General features: G+C 47.5%; 1 protein-coding gene and 1 long non-coding RNA gene across 8 annotated transcripts in view; one reads left to right on the forward strand and one right to left on the reverse strand.

Annotated features, from left to right (window-relative positions):
- Nucleotides 1-25,458, reverse strand: part of sick (sickie) — a 277,051-nt gene that overhangs the window by 234,380 nt on the left and 17,213 nt on the right. For 5 of the 6 annotated variants that reach the window (XM_076524457.1, XM_033477739.2, XM_033477741.2 and 2 more), the window contains exon 1: nucleotides 2,537-3,277. The exons of the other annotated variant lie outside the window; for it this stretch is intronic. In XM_076524457.1, the coding sequence (XP_076380572.1) occupies nucleotides 2,537-3,262 (726 nt within the window). In that variant the 5' untranslated portion in view covers nucleotides 3,263-3,277. Of the gene's footprint in view, nucleotides 1-2,536; nucleotides 3,278-25,458 lie in introns of those variants that run through there. 6 annotated transcript variants of the gene reach the window in all.
- The window catches only part of LOC117224643 (uncharacterized), a 105,462-nt gene that overhangs the window by 62,348 nt on the left and 17,656 nt on the right, over nucleotides 1-25,458 (forward strand). The window lies entirely within an intron of this gene.

Raw genomic sequence — 25,458 nt, forward strand, 5'->3', positions numbered from 1 at the left:
AAAAAACCGAAATAAATCCAAGTTGCGAACAAATCGTTTGGCGCGCGGTTAATCGAAGTCAACGAACCAATACGATCGCGTTGTAAATCGTACTCGTGCAGAATCCGTTTAATATTCAAAGCCGGAGCAGGAACGCGGTGCGCGACGCGAATCCGGCGAATCGCGGGGCCATCGCTTTTATCAATTCCGACTCGAAAATGACGGGAACAACGTACGGGCGCGCAAACCGCCCGCGGGAACGAGCGAAATGAAGTAAAACTCGATATCGCCGTACCGCAAATTTGCAGCTCGGTTTCCGAAATTAGCTCGTCGAGGGACACGAAAATCGGCTCTCGCCCGTGGCTGTCTCGAGGGATGACGCGCCGAGGAGACAGGAAGCGGAAGAGGAGCCAGCGAACGCGAGCACCGAAACGGATAGCTCCGGTAAACCCTGGTTCGGAAATATCGGGACACTTGCGACGGATCGCGCGAATCTGAAATATCGTTGTCCAATCGCTGCGATGGTTAACGACGTCCGATACACGCTGCTTTATTATATATTATATATATTGGGCGATCTCGAAAACAAATGTGAATTTTGTACGAAACATTTTTCAGAATTAATCTTAGAAGGATACAGAGTTAAATGAAAAATTTGGTCGATTAATCGATGGCAATTTCACTTTTTCACGTGGTTTATTTTTCTACGTAAAGAGTCGCTTACACCTCCAACGCGTAAACACGCGATTCTTCGTTTCCGAAATTGTTCATTTCATCGAATACCATTGGAAGATGTTTCGCAGAAAAGTTGATTCTAATCCGCAAGTAAAAGACGTTGAATTTGTGCGAATCAAAATATAATTTTACATTCGAAGAAACAAATTTACCCTCCGAACGTAACTTGGATTGTGTCAGAGTCTATAAATCGTTCAATTTATAGTTTCACCGTTTTTACAGAAATTGGAAAGACGTGTTAACAAATTGGCTAAACATGATCGAACGATGAAGAATAAAATGTAGAAAAATTGATTTTTGCCACGACGAGCGGTTTTCCGGCCCATCGTACGCTGTAACGAGAGGAGACCGGGGCCCGGTCCTTGTAAATTTAAGCGTACCGATCGCGTCTAAATTTAATCGCGCGTTATTATCCGCGATTCGCCGATTACCTTCGGAACGATTTGCTCGGAGCCAATGGTTATCGCCGGGAGGAATAAAAACCGAGCGAAAGATAAAAGAAAAGGGGACGAGGAAGCGGTACGACTCGTAAAGCCAGTGATCGCGGATGAAACTCGGAAAACGACGGGCGTAAACACGGGTAAACGAAACGCGCGAGGAGAGACGAAGACGCATGCGCGTTATAAATGTGTTCGAGTTCGTACGTGTACGCGACCGACGGCGGGCCTCGGCGAAATTGCTTCCGTTTTTCAATTAATTCGAAACAGAACCCGTTGCGAACGCGATCTCGCCTGCCGACCTCCGCTCCGCGTACAGACCGAGCCGCGTCGAACCGCGTCGAGCCGCGTCGAACCGCGCGCCGGTTCGCCGAAGAGACACACAACGACGCGTGCTTCTGACAGCTCATTCTGAATTCGAGAATCCGCGTAACCGCACCGATTCTACGCATTAGCCTGCCGAACGACTTCAAACGAGTGCTCGGATCGAGTGCGAGTATTATATGACTCTTCTTTCATCCCAAACCGGTTTCCCTCGCTCGCTCTCGTCGAGTCGCTTCCTCTCGCGCGGATTCGAGTTACAATAAATGACAAGCATTTTGTCCGTATTACGCCACTAAATAAACCCGTAAAAAACACTCTGAAAGAACCGTTTAACCTCGTTAAATGAACCACCCGAATAAAGCAATTTACTAAATCTGGATAAGCAAATGAATACGGCAACGTATAAGTCGCGCGACATTAACGATATCAAAGATATCGTTCGTAATGTTAACGCGAACGTAGATATTAATACAGGTATAGTATATTTAAGATATCATTGGGTATGGCTTGGCGTCGAAAGTATCATACCAACGATACTTGTCGGAAAGGAATCTCGAAGATCAACATTTTCTCCAAAGTTACGAATGGCAGTTGCATTCGTTACGATCGAAACTTTGGTTCGTTGAAAAATAAACATTTTAAAGATTGCCGGAGTAAAGGTTTCAACGTCGTTGATAACTCCGATGTTTAAAATTAATACCATTTTGTATTTGAAAGTTTCGAAGAAAAGTTAAAAACGAGAGTTTTTTCTCTTCTTTTCGTCACACATTTGGTAATAGCAAAATTAAAAGAAAAAGAAGTAATTTTAATCGTCGCACCGGTATAACAGTCTCTCCGTCGTCTAAAAAAATTCAAGTCGCTCGGTCCAGTTTGAAGGAAGTTGTTTCATTTTAAAAGGTGTACGCCGAATTCCGCGACCGTACATCGAACGTGAAAATTGAATTTAGACAAGAGGAAAACGCGTTTCCGGAGCATCTTGCACCGGAGGACGGGTTCACCCTGTTAAACGCGGAAAAAGCAGAATTTATTTGTCGGCGAAGCCGACGCAAGATCGAGTGTACCTGCCGCGTAGTCTTTCCCCGATGCTGCCACTGATAGAAGTGTTCGACGTTCAGCGACCAGCCCGGCGCGAAGCTGAATCCCTCCGCGGGTATCTGGGACGGTGCGGCCGCGGCCGCGGTGGCCTGCTGGTACATCGGGTCGGGTAATTCCGTGTAAAGGCCGCGTCTGCCGATCCAGCCGCCGAGGTTCGGCTTGCCCTCCGTTCGACCCACATCCTGCCGCGACCTCGTCAGCTCCTTCTCGATCGTGTACAACGACTCGAACTCGAGGAACGACATCTCCGGCTCGTCGCCGCTCGCGGCGGCGAGTCGCAGCCCCAGGCCCATCTCGTTCCGCGGACGATCGTCCTCGAAGGACGCGACGTATCTCCTGGGCGAACGCTTGGGCGAGCCCTTCGGGCTCCGCCGATGCACCTGCAGCGCCTGCCGATCCTCCCGAGGGTGCCTCCTCGGCGACCTCTTGCTCGGCTCTATAGCGAAAGGATCGCGTCGCGGGGACGTCGAGGACGTCGCGGAGGAGGAATACGACTTGGCAGGCGACGAGGACGAATGAGAGGTCGGCGAGTCCGCTCCCGACTTCTGCAGCTTCTTCGAACCTGCCGTCACGGCGGGTATCACGGAGGACTTGGACGAGCCGAGCTTGCAAATTTTGCTCTTCGGCTTCGCGCCGTTGCCGTTGACCCTCGAGAATATCACGGGCGACTTTGGTACCGAGGCATCCGACATCGTGGCCACATTTTTCGCCCCGAATCGAAGCTACGTCCGAGGAGCCTTGGACAACGACTTCGCCGCGTACATTCACCGGGAACGTCGCACTCGCGTTCGTCGCGGTCGTGTTTCCTCGCGCGATTCATTCACTGGCACGCGATGTTTACCGTCGTGTCGCGCACACAGGTATCGGGAGACGCGTCACCGCTTTCCGACTCGAGATCCCGCTTCGTAGACTTTTTCTATCGCACCGTGATTCTAGCCGAATCTCCCGAATTAATCGGGAGGGACGCGAGAGTGCGAGACGAGACGAGACGAAACGGGACGGGACGAGCACAGCGGACCGGCTGGAAAAACGGACCGGAGGATCCCCCGGGTGAATCGATGCGAGCACCCTTAGAAGGATCCTCGGCAGGACTGACGATGTTTCGAAGCGCCCGATGCGCCGCAGGACGACGTAGCCGAGCTGCAATTGTGCGCGGGCGCACATCGAGCTCGTCGAACCTACAACAACGTTTGTACGTCTACGCGTGACGAAACGAGTAGCGGCGCGAGAGAGAGAGAGGGAGAGAGAGGGAGAGAGAGGCCGCAATTATTCCGCTCCCGGCACCGCCTGTAAATTTCGGCCACCGGAGAGTTACGAGCCCGAGCGGTTACTTTAAATCGCGCTCGAGAGTTTTCCGCGAATTTCAGCGGCCGCATCGACGGGCTCGCGGGCGACGCGGCTCGTCGCCGAGGCCGATTACCGACGGTCGCGATGCGCGCCGAAATAATTGCGCCCGCTAATTGCCAATCGCGATATTGCGCGCACCGCGCAACGATAGCGCTCTTCTCCCTCGTGGCAATTTCTGTTTCGCGCATTTCGCGCTTTTCACGCCCGTCATTATTTTTTCTCGTTCGTTGCTCGCCCGTTTGGCGGTCAGTTTCCCGTGGACGAATCGCGCTAGCGAATGCGGGTTCGGACCCACCGAGCGGGGCGGGGGGACTCGGGCCCTTCTCGGATGAAATTCTCAACCTTTTAGAACGGCATCCGCGAGTTTGAACTCCGTTTCGAACGCGATCGATAAAATCGTTCGAAAGGGCGTCTTGTATTTTTGCTGCAACAGTGCCGAACGAACGTGACGGAACGATAAAAGCAAAAACCACACTCGGACAAATCGATAGAGCGAACTGTGCGCTTTGCGGTGGTGCAACGACATACGAACGCGATGAAATAACGATGCGCGTGGAAATGGGCGTCGTAGGAAGGGCGATCGGCGAGACGCTTTCGAGAAAACGGTTATATTCGAGGTTGTCGCCGGACGAGAACGCGTGGTCGCAATAAGAAAGACGACAACAGCTTCGACGATATCGTCGATATCGCAAGAAGCTTTCGATCCGACCTTGGATCGCGGGCGCCGTTCCAGAGGAGGGGCTGCGCGCATAGAGAATCGCGAGCGAGGTGTGCGTACGCGATACCGAACGGGGGAAGGAGCGAATATTATAAAAGCACTCGACGAAAGGGAAAAAGCCGTTGGTCTCTCGACGATGATTGCGGAAAGGCTGCCAGCGCGGTAGAAAAGGTACACGGAAATGTTCCACCCTCGTCGAGAAACGTTTTCACCCTCTTGATACGACGTCGCGACGAGTATCGGTACGACGCGAGGCGCAACGTGCCCCAGAACCGATCTGCATATTTATGGCGAATGCTCGGCGCACCAGAAGATTTCGGATGCATGCTAAATAAGCTACGAATAACGTTCCGTAACGAGATTTTCGGGTTTCGTAAACAGAGTCATTCGGGCGGCTGGCAAGAACGCGTCGGTCGGAACAACTATATTCCGAGATAATCGTATCGCGACACGTAGCTTCGCCAATTTGTTAACCTTTTAGGCCCGACGCGCCACTATAGTGGCTTTCGCGGATGTCATCAAAGTAGCATTTAAAAGCGCTTTAAAATTCTCGGAATTCGCCGGCAAAGTTACCGAAACGTCGGGAAGAAAGAACGAATCCATCGTTGCAAGGACACGCACGCGTCAGTCAAACGATACGCTCGACAGGCCCGGTGCTCGCGCCGCTATGGGGTTTTAATTTGATCCCACTCGACAGATAGGGCCGCGCGCTTCGTGCCACTCGTTTCGATGTTAACGATTTTGCATAAGAAAATTTCAACGCGTCGCATGCCACTTTGCCCTTCCTTCGCGACAAATCTAAATGTTCTCTTATTCCAAGAAACTTTTGCAATCGGCGAGGTATTAATTATCGTGATTATAAAAAAAAAATGGCACGAATTAGTAGAAAATGGCAATCGATTTTACAAGGGGCCGTTAGAAATTGCAAAATACGGTAAATTAATCCGCGTTGCAGTGAAAATCACAACGAACTCCCCTTGTCGTTAATAAACCGGTGGAATCGATATATTCTCCCACGCTTGTGTACACAGGCCTCGCGTATGCGACGAAAGGGTGCGTCGAGGGTCGTCACAATAATTAATAAAGCCGCATCGAGCTTACGCCCGTCCGCTTTCCGATTTCTCGTTTCGGGTTCGACGGTCTTCCCGACGACTTACTTTTCCATTTCCACGAATTCGATATAATAATGCGGACCGACGACCCCGGGGCTCAGCCCTTTGGATCAGTGGCTCCCAATTATTTCAACCACGGAACAGAGTTCCATCCGTCGTCCGAGAAACGCGGGAATCGCAAGGAGGCCGATGACAACCGCTTCGAAATTCCTCCCGCGCGAAGGGTGGCTTACGGAAAGCGTTATTACCGTGTCACCGGCTTCGGGATTATTACGAATCATTTTTTCCACATAAAAATGAACCCCTGCGTATACGTTGCTCTTTCGCGTTCGTTCGACCGAAACCTCCGCCGTCGGGGATATTACGGATTAGAATAGATCTATTATTTTACGAAAAGAAATTTCACCGACTCGCTTCGGCGAAGCTGATTTCAACGTCCCCTGCAAGCACGTTCGCCGACTTTGTAATATATTTACGCCGAATTTGTGTCAATAATATACAGGGTGTCCCAATAATGTCTCGCAATCCAAAAGTGGCGGGTTCCTCGGGCCATTCGAAGCAACTTTTTCCTTTACAAAAATGTTCTCCGAGGCGCCGTTAACGAGTTATCAACGAAAAACAGTGACCAATGAGAGGCGAGCTCGGCTGGCGCGAGGCGACCGAGCCAATGAGCGGAACTGGGCTTCGCGCGCTGGTTGGCAGGGCCGCCTCGCGTCAGTCGTGCTCGATTCTTATTGGTCACTGTTTTTCGTTAATAACTCGTCAATGGTGCCTCGGAGAACATTTTTGTAAAGGAAGAAGCTGCTTCAAATGATCCGAGGAATCCGCCATTTCCGGATTGCGAGACATTTTTGGGACACCCTATATAGACGGAATATACTCGCGCAGAATTCACTCGTACCTAAAAGGTTAACGGGTCGTGCGACCTATGGGTCGCGAGACCTATATTTTTTATTTGACCGATTTTTATGCTACACGAAGAAATGAATTTTGAAAACTAATCCAAAATTGGTGTCGCTCGTACGCGAGCGTTAACAGTAGTCGCAGCGCGTTAACAGGGAAAGCTCTCCTGATTCGTCGATCTCGAATAGTTTTGTTCCGTAATAGGAAGGTTTCGCTCTGATCGGATGAAAGAAAGAATAAAGCAGCTTTACCTATCGTTCGAAGGGAAAGGAAAGTCGAGAAACATTGGAGGAGTGCTAGTATAACCGTGTTACAACGTGGTTTCGCGATGAAGGGTGGCGAACCACGTGGAATAAGTGGTCGATGAGCTCGGTTCGACCGAGAAGGATATTCGAATTCCTCGCGGGTATGGGAACATTTTTAGAAGGGCATTTCTTTCCTTACTCGGCGAAAAGGCAATCTCTGCCGAACCTTCTACGAAGCCCTATATTTGATTTTCAAGACATTAATTTCACCGGAAACCACACGCGAATTCGACTTAATATTCCTCGAGGGAAAGACAGGGATTCTTTTAAATTGAATTTCTGTTTAATATCAATCAAGTTAAACAATTTATCGCGAGAGAGTGAGAGAGAGAGAGGGAGAGAGAGTTCGCGAAAGGTAATGATAAGCGAAATAAAAATTGTCTCCATCGGTTACAAGAAATAGAAACCAAGCAGCAGCTTCGTTCTTCTTTTAATTATCTTAGTAGATTAAAAATGATACATTGATATTTTCGAATGTTTTAATTTTTATACCATTTCAAATCGTAACAACACAATTTTGCCATAAATGCATAAAATCCGCGGTCTAGTAATTATACCGTATAATGATCTATGTTGCTTACCGCTGCTCATTAAATTAAACGTGTACAGCAAGAGTTACTTATTAATAACGTTTAATATTTTATTAATAAAAAATGTAATATTTATTTAACGAATGCACTGTAAAATATTGGAGACTGTATCAAAATTGTAGAGTTTCATCGAATGTATCTTTGATAAGTCGATCAGAATCGCTGGAATTTGTACAGAACAAAGTGTCGCCATCCCTCGGTGAAACGTTAGAACGTGTGGGATTTTTAGCCTATCGATACCAAGCTTGAGCGGTATCGTACCGCCTACGATTCGACGGAGGAATAATTTTCAGTTACAACAATTTCGAGTTTTTTGGGCAGTCGTTACTCGTGAGCGAGAGCGACAGTACGAAGGTGAATAGTTTAAAGCGTGTATGTTCTTGTGGAAGTGTTTTTTTTCAATTGTGTAAAATGGATATTGTTTCTGGTAGTAGGTACAACATTTTGTACCGCTAACATCTCATGAATTGTTAACTATTACATTGGTAAATCGATAAATCGCAGATTCAAATTATAAGAGCAAATGGAATGCGTTTACTGTAAAGTTATAGTCGAAACTTTTGCGGCCTACGAGGGCCTGCTTTCAAATTTACAGGAACCATAGTTTATAGTTTCATCGAGCTGCACTTAAAAAATTGGCTGCATCGCGTTGCACTTTTTTCAGTTACAACCATTTTTGCAAGTCAACGTACGGGAAACTGTCTCACGAGGGTATATAAGACAGAATAACTTTCTAAAAATCGTGCCAAATTGCTTACATTGTTTCGAGATGTTAGAAGAAACACTTTATCAGGCAATGCCGAGGTTAAAAAGTAAATGTTGCAATCTCAATGCAGTTTATTAAAACATTCCAGGCAAAGATGCGGCTTAGATTCGCACGCATTACAAAATGTAACGACCTGTCTGGTCAATTTTCTAGCCGCGTCGCGTCCGAAAGTTCTCGTGTTCGTCTTGTAACATTCGAGACAATACCTGCGCGCTTTATGCGCCTTCCCCTCTTTCTTTTCCAAATGATGAATATTTCTCTTCGCATCGACTCTCGTCGGAGTTTCATCGCGCGAACGCCGCGCGAGCGCGTCGGCCAACCGTTTCCGAAACGTCGTGATCGACATTTTCCTTCTCGTCACATTTTCGAACATGATCAACGCATTCGCGACAGCGGTGTTCAAAAAAAGCTCGAACGCTAATTCCCGATACCATTTGATCGTTTTCCACGGCGGTCCACGGCTCGTCCGACCGGAAAGGTCGACGGCAGCTTTTCCCTTGGCATATTCTGCAACGATTTTTGGTTTGCGACAAACCCCTCTTTCGGTTCTCACGTTCTCCATTTCGCTCGAATGCTTGGTGGAAAGGACCAGAACGTCTCTCTCGTCTCTCCATTTCAAGACCGTGACACCTTCGCCGCTCTCTTTCGCGATCGCTTGGCCGCGTTTCAATTTTCTCGTTACAACTTCGTTCGGAATTCCTTTGGAATTTACTCGAAGCGTACCGACCAAATGCGTGTTTCTCGTTACCAGCTCGTTCGCCAAATCCAAGCTGGTGTACCAATTACCGGTGCACAATGTGTGGCCTTTGTGGAACACGTCTTTGCACAGATTCATCGCAACGTTCGTCGGCGCGGTGTCGTCGTTCTCGAGCGCTTTCCCCTCGTAAACTCGAAAACTGTAGACATATCCGTCGTCGCAGCACAATTTGAATAGTTTGATGCCACGCTTTCGATGCCTCTCTCGTTTCAAATACCGCCTGGATACGATTTGTCCGCAGAACGGTATCGCGGACTCGTCGATGCGCAGGGTTTCGGCGGGATCGTAGTATCTTTGAAAATTTTTATTCAGCTCGTCCACGATGAATCGAACTTTCGAGAGGCGATCGGAAGGATCGACTTTCACGTCGTTCGCGAAACGTAAGGTTCTCGTCAGAATTTCGAAACGCTCCCTCGTCATTACTTTCCGCGGGAACGTTTGAACGAACAGCGGATCCTGCGACCAATACAGACTCACGGACGGGAGTTTCACCAATCCCATCCATAAGATCAGTCCAAACATCCGCTTGATCTCGTTCTTGTTCGTCGGCACCCATTCGCGGGAACGTTTGAAAACCGTTCTCGTTCGCGCGGCATAAATGTTCGTTTGCTCGCCGATGTATTCGAACATCTCGTCGGTGACGAACAGCCCGTAAAAGTCCTCGACTTTGCTACACTTTCGCACATTCTCGTTACTTATTTTGGCACCATGGGCACTCCTGAAACGTACGACATTCGGCTGGTTTCCTCGTGGATCGAACCACTCGTTTCGATCACCGATTCCGCGATTCGTTACAAAATTATCGGACGAATCGTCGTCGCTTTCGGACGATGGCAATCGTATTACACGGCGACGTTTACACGGTACGGATATCTCGCACGAATCGCTGTCTTCTTCTTCTCCTCTCGACATTTTCGATATCGCGGGCAACGAATCGTTTTCAAAATAATCACTGCGAAAACTTGAAATTTTCTCTGCTCGAACAGTTCTTTACGCTTTCGCAGCTTTTTCGAAACGATCGTCCCTCGGCGGTCGTCGCCTTCTTCACCGTTCCCGAACTCGTTGTCTTATTCTCGGAATTCGCACATCTTCTCGTTGGCCGCACCATCGCCGCGTCCGTTTATACCGCGATCGAACGTCGGCGTTTCGGCCTGCCGCGCCTCGACTCGGAAAGCCCAACAAAATCGACTCCGCGCTCAACTAGAAATTTAGGAGCGTCTTCATAGTTTTCTCGCGGTGTATTTACTCGGCCGCGATGTAACGTCGAGTTCGGTCGGAAAGCAACTTCATGAATGAGAAATACGCGCGCCCGCGCGCGCATGGCTGCTCCGCGTCGCGCCGCATCGCCGCCGCGCGGAGCGACGCGCACGAGGGAGGGTGAGAGTAATTCCTTTGCACCACGTGGTTGCACACCCATAGGCTTACGTTGCCCCCAGAATGTGACTCACAAGATTTATGGCCTTCTCTTTGCTACGAGACCTTCCAATTCCAATCTTCCGTCAACACGAAAGCCGTGTAAGCTTTCATCGATTTTCGCTGCTGCACGGGATCTCAATTTTCGCACAACTTCGCGGTCGGAATGTATTGGGTTGGCAACCAAGTAATCGCCGGTTTGTTCAATGAAATAAAAAATTTTTTTTCACTTGGATCGAAGTTTAATCTGTAATGTATTTTCCATTTTGTTCGATGACGTTAACGCGTTAAACGCGAAACTGATTTTGCCGTGCTTTCCGTCGAGGCGGCGAGCCGGCATTATTTTTTAACCTCGATATCGTCGGTCCCATGCGCCGATGCCGTCCGAACGATAGGTTCGCTGTCGGTCCTTGGGAACCGACGCCGCCCAAACGATAAGTACAGTTGCTCGCAAAATGTAGCGAATATCTTTTAAATCGCGATAACTTCTTTAAAACTGGATCGAACTACTTGATTTCTTTTTTAGACGATAGAGGGACTAGACTACCATTATTTGGGATGCCAAAAAAAGGTCGAGATACAGGCGTTGAAAGATTCGTAAAACCGCAGATTTCTCTCAGCTTTCGGTCAAGATCGTGATAAAACTGCGATGTTTGCCATCGTTAATCTGTCGTAACTCGTAACAAAGTCGTAGGATCGGATAAAGAAGTTAAGAAGCGAGAGGTTTTATTTCTTTTCTTCCTTTTTTGTTGTCGGTCCAAGCAATAGCAAAATTTTAAAAAAACATTCAAAAAAAGATGCAAATTGTTCGGTCCAGTTTTGAAAAAGTATTTCGTTCGAAAAGGTGTACGCCGAATTTTGCGGGTAACTGTACGCGCTGTCGGTCCAAGAGGACTGACACCGCCCAAACGGAAAGTCCACTGTCAGTCCCGGGAGAGCGACGCCGCGCTTAACGCGTTGAACCGCGTACGAGCCGTTCGCAGAGACCGAATCGATTAACTCCGATTTTTTAAATGTTTTTCATTCGAGCGTCGAATTTTGTTATTGTTTGTTTTGTAATTTTGTTTCGTTGTTGTAATCGCTATCTATGCGAACTCTTTCTCTCGTGGCTTTGTTGCTTCGACGATATCACTATCGCTGCTATCAAAACCACGAGAAGGGACAGCGGAGTGCAAAGGGTTAAGAACAATTTGAAACCTTACCCGAGCTTGACGTTTCTCGCAGGGACAATTTCTCAGTTTCTTCAACTGTTCCTCGATCAGATAGAAGGCGGCGTATTTCTGGCTCTCCGGAGACAACGGCGAATCCGGCGACCCGAGACCGGAACTTTTGCTGCTGCTCGTCTTCATCGAACTGGCCGATGGAACGACGACGTTCGTCGAAGCGTCCTTTTGCGGCGATAAAGGCGACAAAGGCGAACCGATGCCCGAGCTTTCCGAGCTGGAATTCGCCATTCCGCGACCGCTTCGATCGCGCTTCCTTGTCTTCAGTTTCGGAATGAGGCTCCTGTCGCGCCTCGCGGCCTCCAATCTCTGCTCACCCCCGGAAGCTCTCGTAGATTTCGATGTCTTCGAATCGCGCTCGAACGGTTCCCGGAACAACTTCAAACCGAAATCCTTCCGGCCGCTCCCTTTCGAATTCTTCTTCCAGGTTTTCCGATTCGGAGAGGATTCTTCCCAGTGTCCTCGTGTCCTCGATTCGGACGACGAACCTGTTGCATCCATCGTTTCGCTCGTGCCGGCACGATTCTCTTCCAGTCGATCGTTTTCCTTTTCCGTTTTCCCACGACGTTCGCCGAGATCGATTTCATCGATCGTTTCCGCGCAGGAGCAGCCGTTCAAAACGGAACAGCAAAACCGGCAAACCGATTCGTTGCTCGCTGCTCCGGAAGCAGACGATCGTTTCTCGGCGGAGGAGGCCGATTCCGCGAGCGACGGATCGTTAAATTTCACCTCGTCGCGAGGAATCGCGCGGGATCGAGGGTGCCCCGAACCGTTTTCATTATCCTTAACGGCGGCACCTTCCATTTCGTTCGATCTCCGTTCGCCCCCGAGGAATTCCGGCTCGGCGTTCCGAGGCCGCCCGAATCGGCCCCCGAACGATTCCAAAAGTCTTAAGCCGTAACCGCCGATCGAATCCCTCGCCTCGTAATAGTCCACGTTTTCGAAGCGATCGTTCGAAATCGAAAGAGCCGCGCTCAGAGAGGCCGGCCTCCTCTTCACCGTGCCGGTCGCGTGACTGGGAGAATCCCAATCCACGTGAAACGTTCTCCTTTTCGACGACATGTCGATTTATTTTCTCTCTTTCGTTCGCTTCGTCACTTCGTCACTTTACGGCGATATCGAAACGATAATTTCGTCGATGCTTCGATCGCGAGATCTTTAACGAAAAGTTTGTTCAAGCTAGTCCGCGCTGCCATCGTTGTTATCGTGAACGTCTCGCGATCGAGAAGAACCCGACGACGCGGCTGTCGTTCATCGTCGATCGGCGGTATCGCGTCGATTCGTGAAACTCGTCTCGCGCGGTGCGAGAAACGCGAGATTCTTGTACATAGATCGGAATAGCAGGTCTTTTTTAAACGTATGCGCGCCCCCGTAACGCAACGTAACGGGTCAACTTCGTCGACTTGCCGCGACGTTGCGCGAGATGGGTGTTTTGCTCGCCGCACTTCGGGCGAACGTATCGTAAAAATTTGTCGAAAACTTGGCAGACACTTTTGAGCCGAAACGAAGCAAAGATACTTCTTATCGAAACACTTTATACGGTTCTCGCGATCGCTGCGCGTGCAAATATTCGACGGAACGATCGTCGTTGTCCGCTCGACTGCGAAGATCGACGGAACGGAGACGCGGAGATACGAGGAGGACTCCCGGTGGGAAGCAGAAACGTTTCTGGCGAGGACGTCGGGGGAAATCGCGAAACTCGGTTGCGACGTCGATAAGACCGATAACCGTATTTTCGGGTCCTTAGACGCGGACAATGGATGCACTTGCCGAGGGTGTCTCGGGCCAACTGAAACCACCCTGGGGCGGGGAACTGCCCTACGGCGTTGTATCGCGCTAGGAGCAAGTGTGTGCATACGGGAAAATCCATGGGACCGCCCTAGGCATATAGGCCAGCCCCCTATCATAGCTCCGGGGCTAAAAACTAATTACGTTCGGCCACGGGGTTCGCGTACGATCGTACCATATTGCATCGAGCAACTCTCGTTCTTCCCAATGCGGTATTACGAATTCCGCAGGACACGTTCCAGCATCGATATAAAATCCGAGGACCGTTTTCTTTGCTTGCAGGAATGACCGCAGGGTCATCCTTTCAGGTACGGCTGAATTCTGCGCGAGTCTATTTCCCTGGACGGCAGATTCTGATATGTACTGTACAGAGTCTGATACTATTATTCTGTATATTGTTAACACTGTTGTAAATCGATGCGAAGACAAAAGAAATGTGAAACAATGCATATGAAGACGATTATTTCATTTACGTACTTTGTTAATCTTCATTGTACATTTTGCTTAAAAATTTCATATGTCGACCTTGACATAACCTTGACATAACCTTGATATGTCAAGGTTTGTTAGAGAAATATGAAGAATATTATTAATAACCTTGACATAACCTTGATATGTCAAGAAAATATCATTTTCTTCTTCAAACTCCTGTCCGAGCATGCATTACCCTTTAAACACAAAGACGCGTAAAGACCGAATAAATTTAGTCCTTTTTTGTTCGCGCAGTTCGCGCAAATACTTATATTTCGGCGCTATCCAGGTGTGCGTAAAATGCAGAAATTCAACCAACTCACTCTCCGGACGCTAAAAACTCTCGTAATCGCTGATTCAATTGTCCCCGTAATTCACCGTTTTCTACGAATAAAATTTACGAGTGTAATTAGCAATTTAAAAGTCTCCGAAGGTAATCTCGAGGACGCGTTATCAGCGATAATAGAAAGTTCTCCTTATCGGAGCGGATTCATCTACGGGAAGAGCCAGGGCTCGTAGCGGAATGCGAGCTACTCATGAATAGCATTTGGATAAAATCTCATCGGTCTAACCGGCGCGGTCGGGGCAGGGTCTCGAAACCCTATGCCATGAACCAGTTACCACAGGGCACGTCCAACCCCTGCTTTTCCACGTGCACCCCTGTGAAAATGAAAGGGTGGCACCCGTGGTCGTCGCCTCGTGTTCCGCGTACGTGCATTTTCAAGCGCGTATAATTGTGTACGTTTTTGTTCGGAGATATTTTCGCACCGATTTCACGGGAGATTCCTATTATGGAGCACCGTGCCGATGTAATTTTCAACTCTACGAAACTGTACCGGAATTTTAGGATCGAACCTTCGCAGAACGCAACTCCTCGAACAATATTTGTAACGATGTTTTTACCAAAGGGACCAAGAGACTCCTTTTAACGTTTTAATTCGTCGCTATGTTTACCGAAACGATAAAATAACGCCATTATTATCGAAGCGACAAGTACGGTGCTAAAGTTGGTTCGTTCCAACGTTGAACGTTGTCGGTCGAAACGCTAGGAAAGGAGAGAATCGCCGGATAATCGTTGCGTCGAGTAAATTCGATAACGGGCAAATATTTGTAGCGCTTGCGTATGAGCTTTGAAAACGAAAGTCTGCCGCTTCGATGGATGTATTTTGACGGGAATTCGCGACGGCATAATGGACCCTCGATTTCGTCCTAGCGGTCTCCTGTTCCGACCAACGTCGATTGGCATTATCGGATAACGCGGACAGAAAATGCCGTAAAGCGTGATGCTCGAATATCGAAAACCCCCACGTGCTTCGAATAGGACCGCAAAAATATAGACGGAGATAACGGGATATCGGGAAAAATGAAAATAACCGTCCAAGTACGTTCAACGTTCTTCGGCAAAATTATAAAAATAATACGTGTATAATAATAATAATAATAATAATAATAATAATAATAATAATAATAATAATAATAATGTTTTCAAAAGGGTTCTCTTTCCGATTCGAAAGGAATACATACGTGTGCACGTGTAACTATTTTATGCGATTAAATATTTTCGGGAATAAATGGATTTTAAAGCTTGGCGACGTTCGTTAATTTTCTCGATACCGTCGCGATAATTTTTGATAGAAGGACACGAGTCGCAACGAGAACGATAGCTATACTCCAGGGAAAAAGCTAGCCGCCCTTTTGGGGCGAACTTCTCCCCGGTCTCGTACCTTCGGGAAATAAACGATCCGTGCCGAATAGATCTCGAGTCGCTGCTTTTGAAATATGCGAACCCTTCGCTGCGACGTCGATTCCGCGCATTTGCGATCGTTCGTTTTGTTTTGCAACTCGGAATTCGCTTCGTTCTTATTCGAACAACGGCACGAGACCGTCCCATAAAGTACGCGTCGCGTTTACCATTCTCGTTTTCTTTAACCCTTTGCACTCGAGTGGCGACTCTGAGGCACCACTAATACTTGTTATATGACCTTTTAGTACAATTTTAATATTAACAAAGTTTACATTTGAAACATTGTTAACCTTTTAGGTACGGCTGAATTCTGCGCGAGGCTATTATTTGGTTATATAATAGATTATTTGGTTCGAACGATGAGCGAGTGAGCTACTAGAGCAAGCCACTATAGTGGCGCGTCGTGCCTAAAAGGTTAAGTGTGTAACTGTTGCGCGAGTCCCAATAGTCGATTTTCATATGTGCATAAAATGCATTTTCTCATATAAAATAAAAATACTGTAAGTTGGAGAAATGATTTTATATTTTCAGTTGAAATAGCTTCGAGTGCAAAGGCTTAAATATCCGTGGCAAATCGATGTCGAGACGTTTAAAGTTTCAAACGTTTCTCGATTCGATTGGATGTCGAGTTGCGTGCAAATTCCGTTGCAATTCGCGCGCGAGCGATCTCATCGGACCGCGGAAAAATTCGAATCCACTTGTAACCGCGTGCCCGTGTATCGGCGAATAGGATTTCTCGGGTCGGAGCTTACAACTTATAATCCCGACAAATCCGGTCATAGGTTACTCGCTCGACCCGTCCGAAGATTAAGCTTGCACCCTCGCGTTGCACGCAGGTATACGCATCCTCCGACTACTCCGGGCCATTTTTCCTCCACTCCGAGCGTCTCGTCCCCCTCGAATCGGCTCAAGCTCGCGCGCGTCCGCACGGGTCATCGAATGGAAGCATCGCACGCGCAAAGGCATAGAATATCGTGCAATTTCGAATACAATATTGCCGCGATCGGCTTAGGAAATCGAATCCGGGAGGAGTACAAGCTTCGACGTAACTATCCTTTTCGAGCCTCGTACCCTCTCTACGTGGTTGGAATGATGCGCCGCAGCGAGAACTAGAGTAATTAGAGGGTTAAATATTCAAAACGGGTAGCGATTCGATGGGGGACGATGGAAAATACATGCCGAATATGTTGCACGATCGAATGTTGCACCCTGTGGTACATCGTACGTGCAACCTCTGCGAAGAAGAATGCATTTTCGCGCGTCTTATTTTATCCAATGAAATCGACGAAATACTTAAAAATTTTGCAGGAAAATTTAAAAAGCAGTGTATCAAAATTGAATTTACCTAGCGATTATTGGTTTCAGTCTGACAATCATAGCATACCGCTAAAATAGTCAAAGAATGGGTATTGTAAAATGTTCCACACGTGGTGCCGCATCCACCGCAAAGTCTCGATTTAAACCCCATTGGACATTTACGAGACGAAGTAGAAAGATGATTAAGAAATACGGTTATTACTTCGAAAGAAGCGTTAAAACGAAATATTACTGAAATATGGCAATCAATAGATACAAATGTTACTTCCAAGTTGGTCCACTCGATGGAAAACAGACTTTAGGGCTGTTATAAAAGCAAAAGGTGGATCAACTTCCTATTAAAACCTTTAATCGTTGAATTATAAAATAACTATTAATTGTTTCGTTCGAATACTTTTGCGAGCCATTCCTGGTACGTGTTTACGATAAATGTACTGTAAAAACGCTATATATTGTTGAATTATTTTCTAATTTTGCTTACGCAATCTTAAGACCCATCCCTTGTTACATGTGTCGTATTATATCGAATGCTTCGGTTTAACACATATACTTTATCAATTAAATGTCAGAAACGTAAGCGTTCGAATACTTTCGCGTATGAGTGTATGTTTAATTCGTAAAGTTTTAAACAACCCGACTATCTTACCAACGGCCGATCAAGGTAGACCGAGGCGAACTCAACGGATACAGCACGTTCCGGAAGACCGGGGTCGAGTAATCGGAGTAATTTACCATGCCTTCTCGAGAGATGGAGCTTCGGATGCGTGGAGCTCGAGGGCCCGGCGAGGGTTACAGCACTTGCGAGGGTAGCTCGAACGGAGCTTACGCACGCTCTGGTTTCACTATGGATTTGCCATTAATTCGGCGCCCCGAGAAACTTTTGTCCCACACGCGCGCACCCTCCGCGTTCGAACTACCTGCGGCTTTCCGAAAAAAAAAGGAGGACATCGTAGGACACCATCTGGCAGAAGCAATATCGCTGTAACCGCCCCCCGGTCTTTCCATTTTTATCGATAAGAAACGGACGGCCCCGCGCGATATCGAAGGCGAAAAGAAATCGATATCGAAGCCGTTCAAAAATTCGTAAAATCAAATGCGAATACGAACGTGCTCGGTATTTGAAATTTTTTCTAAACGATACGAACGCGTATTTTCCGAGTTTTCACCGACGTTTCTCAGTTTTCGTTCGCGCTGGTTCCAGCTTCCGTTTCAAGTTTCGGAACAGAATCTCGAAACTGTCGGGACACCGTCGAAAGGAACGCTCGAGTTTCGACGGTCGCGCAAGGAGGAGGAAGAAAATGGTCCTTTTTTTCGTGAAACGGCGAGGAACGACGATGCGCCCTCCGCGGCATAATGTTTTCGTGCCGGCGAAACGGCACGAAGCGAGGGGGTGGATTTTCCCACGTGGCCGTCGGATCATGCGCATCCCGGCCCGGGGAAAGTTTTGTCGGCGAGCCGCGTTTATTGCGACCGAGTATTACCTTGACTCCCGGAGATAGGGAAATGGAGAACGGTACACCGAAGAGGAGGGCACCGGCGGCGGATCGACGCTGGAAAAGCGAAAGTTGACTTTAAAGTTTCAAGGGGAAAGCTCCGCGTTCCACAGCCAGCCGGGCCAGCCCGGGACTTTTCTCTTTTTTCCCTCGACCTCGCTTTTCACCGCGACCGTTCCGTTTTACTTTCGTTCGCGACGAAGGAAATCGCGTTTAACCGGCGTCGACGAGTCCCGTCGCGTTCGAATTAGCACCGTCGCGGCTCACGCTTCTGGCTCGTTGAACGACGAAAGGGAAATTAAATGGGATACGATCAAATGCTTCGGGGATGAATCTCGGCGAAATCGATGCGCGTGGTTTTTGTAAGCCGCCGAGTAGCATGTACAGTTGCGGAGAAAATTCAGTGGACAGATGCAACCGTCGTACGGGATGCAACCGTCCGTCGTGTACGGAAAAATAAACAAAATAAACTACATTTCGCCGAAGCATTATCCATTGAAACTCGCGTGCTGGCTACCCTCGTCGCGTACTCGGATAGATCCGCGCGTACTTCGAGGTCCGGCAAAAAGACTAATTGTTTGAACAAGATTTCGCTCACGCACGCGTGCGCCACGGCATCATCGGCCGCAACTGGGAATTAATTAATCTTGATTTCTGATTCCGTGGCGTGTTTACGCGCCACCGCGATATTCAATTTTTCATTCCGTGTCCTCCGGCAGCCGTTAACACGCGAACAACTCGAAAAGAGACGAGAACACGACTACCGAGCCCCCGTTAGAACCTAACCCCGGAAAAGTAGGATAGCGTCGTTCAATTTTACGGACGACACCGTTCGTCTTTTCACCGTCTTCGTCGTCTTTACCGTTGCGCCGCGTATCGCACACGCTGTTTCTACGACCGACCCGCGACTCGCCCTTCGCCGCTTCGCGAGACATTCGAGAGCTCGCACGCAGACTGCTTTTTGCCAGTCACCCCCTTCTGTGCGGGAAAATTCGATAACCCGTTCATATTTCACATCGATGATACCGTCGTCGAGATTTTCGCGTCGGCTCGAAGCGATCCCGCGCCATATTTAATCCCAGAAAAACTGGGCGAGCTTACGAAATCGCTCTACGAAGTACGACGCTGTTAACGTTCGAGGAGCGCGCGGTTTTCGCAAAAATATCGCTGCGATGTTAATATAAAAAAAAGTATTAATATTAAAATATTACTCGGGATTATTTACAATTTTAATTAAAGATCTTTTTCCAAAATACGTCTCAAGGTACCGTTTCCAGTCGCGTTTACTTTTCTAGACGATGTACGTTGCAAACATTTTTCTTTTATCGCAATCGTTGAACGAGAACGTCCAGCCAGACCGATCTATTGTGCCGTTTCATCGCCATGGACCATGAGAAATTATTTCCATAGCGTACAATGAAAGTGGCGCGTCCGACTATAACCTTGCTCGTTCCACTTATCAGCATTCTACGATTTCGCTATCGACCGAATCATATCAGACTCAGCCGTCCAGAGAATTCAGAATTCCGCAGAATTCAGCCGTACCTAAAAGGTTAAACTTTGCCAATATAGACAATATAGACACGTTTCTTTGAAATATTTGAAATATTTGTACGCGTCGCGCACGCGTAACGATCGGCGATTCGGTAATATTTAATAACTCGTGCGTTCGTGCACGCGAATACGTATATAAATATGAAACGAAGAATTTCGCGGAAGCATCCTCGATGTCGCATCGCGTACGCGATAAATGGACGAACGCGTTCTACTTTTGAATAATCATTCCCTCGTTAAAGGGAAACGAAGTCCGGTGAAGAAAATTCGTGTTACGAACCGGCAATTAATCTCTAAGCCGGTTTTTAATTGCTCTCTCCGCTAACGAGACCACCGCCGTATTACTCGCGCGCGGTTCATATCAATTATTAAGGTCGGCGGTGTACCCTGTAATTCCAGTTGCTCGTACCTTCTTCGCAATCCGTCCGCATCCGAAAATGGTAATTCTGTCTCGAGGATGGAATCGACGATATCCCGAACGTCCCGGTGCTTCGAGTAGATCCTTGGATCTTGCAGGAGTACCTTTTACCTTAACCTTTGAAGCGATTTTTACGCATTCGGGCATCGATCGTTTTATCCCTTCGAACGAATCTCGTAATCGCTGAAATCGATCGGAACCGCGAGCCATATTTCTGCATAATAAATTTAGGCTACGGCAGGCTGACATCGATACGAAATCCGTATTCCGAATTTGTAGATGAAACGAACGCCTCTTATGTCGATGACAGCATCGAGGTGTTACGATATAGAACACCAATATTCGACGATAATTTTGAGCGAACATAATCGAAACTAGCTCGGGACACGTTCCAACGCTGGCATTACGAACTCAAGCCGTTTCACGGGTAACGAGCGAACGCTCGAGAACGCTACGGTTGCCATGGAGATAGGAATTTCTGGTTGACCGGTACGGTTATAATAAAATAATACGCGAGGGCGTGTTCAGCGCCTATCGCGCGGAACATTTTTCCTTCTTTAGCCCGTAATATTTTCCCGGGGTGCCCCGAACAAGCGGCGCCGGGGCTTAGAATTTGAAACAGCCCGAGCCAGCCAGCGAGCCAACCAGCGAGCAGAACCAGCCAACCCAGGGGTTGAAACGTTACAGTTGCTGTCACATAAATATCCTGAAACCCCCTGAATTCTAGAGGCACGGATGGTTCCGCCCAAAGTCCTTGCGTCAAGTTGCAGAAACTCCACCGGTATCGATTCTCAATTCTTACAACGAGAGTGAGAACGCGAAAGCAGGAGGAGGAGGAGGAGGAGGAGAGGAGGGTGACCGAAAGAGGGCTGGAGAGAGAGAGAGACAGAGAGAGAACTTTGAAAGTTTCGCGCACCGACGTTTTCCTTCGGACTTCGAAACCGAGGGAATCGGGCTAAATTGAAGCGACAAGTAGAGGTTCAACGATAATGCCCGGTTACGGGAAAGCAAAAATTTCACCTAGGAGCAGACGAAATTTCGATTTTCATTCCTCGCCGAATTTTCGTCCGATAACATCGAAGCGTTAACCTTTTAGGCCCGACGCGCCACTATAGTGGCTTGCTCTAGTAGCTCACTCGCTCATCGTTCGAACCAAATAATCGTCTTCATATGCATTGTTTCACACTTCTTTTGTCTTCGCATCGATTTCCCAAAAATGTCTCGCAATCCGAAAGTGGCGGGTTCCTCGGGCCATTCGAAGCAACTTTTTCCTTTACAAAAATGTTCTCCGAGGCACCGTTAACGAGTTATTAACGAAAAACAGTGACCAGTAAGAATCGAGTACGGCTGACGCGAGGCGGCCCAGCCAACCAGCGCGCGAAGCCCAGTTCCGCTCATTGCCTCGATCGCCTCGCGCCAACCGAGCTCGCCTCTCATTGGTCATTGTTTTTCGTTAATAACTCGTTAACGGTGCCTCGGAGAACATTTTTGTAAAGGAAAAAGTTGCTTCGAATGGCCCGAGGAACCCGCCACTTTCGGATTGCGAGACATTTTTGGGACAGCCTGTATATACAGACAGAATATACATTATCGGACTCTGTACAGTACACATCAGATTCTGCCGTCCAGAGAAATAGCCTCGCGCAGAATTCAGCAGTACCTAAAAGGTTAATAACGCTCTTGTAACACGATTACGGCTGTACTTCGTCGCGTGGCAATGCATAATAATCTCTCCGGCGCGGGGAAAACGCGCGTAGAAGACTCGATAGCGCGGCAACTTCGGGAGCTCGCGACCCACTCCCACTCGCCGGTTGAGGTTAAGGCCACGATTAGATTCGCAAGATTTCAGTTTTTACGAGACCTTGACATCGTTCGGACGACGCTTTTCGTAGTAACGATAAGTTGCGTTTCTTTAACGCTAGATTTACGGCTGTCGATCGCGTACAAGAGTGGTTCCAGAAACTTTTGTACACATTTTTTCGCGCGCTTCCGTCGATCCGGCAGATTAATCGTAGTTAATTGTACGAAACATGAATTTGACGAAAGCGACCTTCTCGTTTTGGTAATTCTAACAAACGAGAAACAATGCAACGATATCCATCAAATTCTCCCAAGGTTTTTTACAGTTTTGTATTCGACCTGTCCGCGTTTGCCACGAATGCGATCTACCGGTAATAAGTACAATCGAAACTGCTAATTGGCAATATAATCGCTTCGTAAAATACTCCTTCGAGCCGGTATCGTACTCCATATGTAAATCCATTTGTTCTTTCTTTCGTATCGATACAGAGCATTTCTGATCGGAAGAATCGTTTAATTGATGATTTTACGATCCATGAGGACGGCGTAAAATTCGCTCGCACGATACCAGCTCGTAACTTAACCACCGAATCGATTACTTTAATCTCCTTCGGTTCCCGGTTCAGCCCTCTGGTAATTCGATAACGACCGACGGATAGTCGAGATCGCGGAAAGCCTGCAATCGGAACGTCTGAAAGTTCAACAGCGACGATACGATGTTGTTACACGTATCCTTACCGGTTGCAAACTTTGCAGGAGTATGACTCGCGGTTACGTTTCCGCCGCTAATTGCAACAGAGTTACGCGACGCTTACAGAGGGAATAATTAATAGGGCTCCCGGGGTGCATACGCAAACTTTTCTCCCTAGCGTTGATACAACAATTAATAGGGCCTTATAATTTATGGATATCTTTATTCCCCTAGCACGATACCGGAACTACCTTATTTATCTACCTTACGAAGTCGATGAAATATTAGCCGTAAGTCGCGAGCCGCAAGAACCTAAGAAACTCCTAAAAGACGTTGCTTCGATTATTCTTTTTTTCATTTACTCAATTACGTTCAGCATTCGAGCATTCTGCTTTCAGTTAACTATCATAATTTCCGAACGATCGTCGCGTTCATTGCGCAAGCGTTGTTCTCTTTGAAAACATTTTGTAGGTTGAACTGCTCGAATCCGACAGATATAACGAATGCAAAGAGTACTCCATTGGAAAACATCATTGTCCCAAAATCATTGGTTCGTTTAAATCATCATTTCATCGTCGCACGTTTAAATAATTCCTTTTCAAAAGTGGACTCGTATCGCAACATTTTTTTTTCGGTCCACCGATACGATACGTACAGTCGCGCCGATTATCGTCCATCGATGTGTCCAATTAGCAACGCGAAAATATCGTTAGCGCGCCCTTTGTCGAGTAGTCGACGAGTTGGTAAAAAACTCTTCAGAAATCAAAGCGTCGAACTCGAACAGTGCCAAGAGTATCGAGGCCCGAAAGTTGAATTGAAAACATGCAAAACAGAGTGTAAATATCCGCGGAAAGAAACGCCGCGAAGCGAAGAAGAAAAGATTGAATATTTATGACGTACGGAAAAAGAGTGCCGAAGAAAGGTAACGACTACAGAGACGAATACGAGAGTCGAAGGAAGAGGAAAGCGGAGAACGATGAAAGGAGAGGAGAGGAGAGGAGAGAAGGAGTCGGCCACGCTACGCAAAGTCCACCCTTAATCGCGATGCGTGACAGGGGGCTCGGCCAAACAACCCCGATAATATTAATCTTCGATTAAAGGCTTATCGTGCCACGCGACCACGGACGCGGAAAATTCGGCAACGCGAAAAACCTGGGGAGCACCTTATCTCGAAGTTCCTCAACTTCCCTGGTTTTATACAGGGTGCTGGACAAAAAGCATCCAAGAATTTGGGGCTGTATCGTACTCGGTAGCTGTGAACAAAAAATACTCGGTTTACGCAGGCTCTCGAATCACCCTTGCCGCAATTTATACCACCGTTGTTATGCTTTTTTTTTGTTTATGCTACCTACAAACGACGATTCGCGATAATCGTTTGTAAACGAGAGCAAAAGTATCGAGCAACATAGAATAGTATTCGCTGCGAACTAAAACAGTTTAAAATGTCATAGTTTCACACCATAGTTTCACGGCATAATTTCACGCTACGATTTCACCACAATTACTGAAAATTCTACTCGAGAGACGATTATAATATTCTACAAGTATAATTAAAATGAAATGTTACACAATGCTTACTTTTCAATTAACAATTGCAATTTGAAATTGCAGGTCTAGAACTCCAAATTAATTCTCTCGTAGATCATATTCACCTTTTTCAAAATCAGATACAAGCTTTTGGAAATGCGATTCACACTTTTGTAATAGAATTCGTATTCGATTTATACAGGGTGGGGCATATTGAACAGGTCACCTGAATAACTCGCTTGTTTTTGAAGATAGGAGAAAATGCATTAGACCAAACTTATTTGGTATCGGGGGGCTCATATATATATAATCTGGTATTACCAATTTTTCTGTAGGTGGAGGCGTCGAGGAGATACGAAGGTCGATTCTGTTTTCTTAAATGGAACAGTAAGTTTTTTTACTTACATTCTGATAGAGCGTTTCGAAGCGGATACAATGAACTATTATGTTAGACCGTTACATCGAGGTACAATAACTCCAACATTCCCGTTGATCTCGCATCGAACGAGTAAAAGGGGATCGAAGTCGGACGCGAAGAATGTTCCAAATCGGGCCTCCAGGTTTTCCACGTGGCATAAGAACAACAATCGGCGAATACAATCGAAACGAGAACGAAATCTCGCGACTGGTATCTGGAACGCGTTCGCGACGACGATGCAACGATAACTGCCCTTCTGTTTCCCGTGTGCTCGGTACGTTGCGAGAGAGGCGTATCGAGGACAGAGGGTCTTCCGAGGGAAGCATTCGCGGAGATACCGAGGCAATTCCGATACAATGGTTAGATCGATCGTGGAACGGCTAATCGATGCCTGACCACCGAGACGAGCTGCGCTCTCCCTCGAGAGAGCGAGCATTTCCGCCCCACGCTCCTTTCCCGCGCGCAATAACTTTTACGTTGACACCCGCGAGATCTTGCACGAACCTCGATGCCCTCTACGCAAATTGCTCTTC

The sequence above is a fragment of the Megalopta genalis genome, chromosome 9, assembly GCF_051020955.1.
Source record: "Megalopta genalis isolate 19385.01 chromosome 9, iyMegGena1_principal, whole genome shotgun sequence".
Lineage (NCBI taxonomy): Eukaryota > Metazoa > Arthropoda > Insecta > Hymenoptera > Halictidae > Megalopta > Megalopta genalis.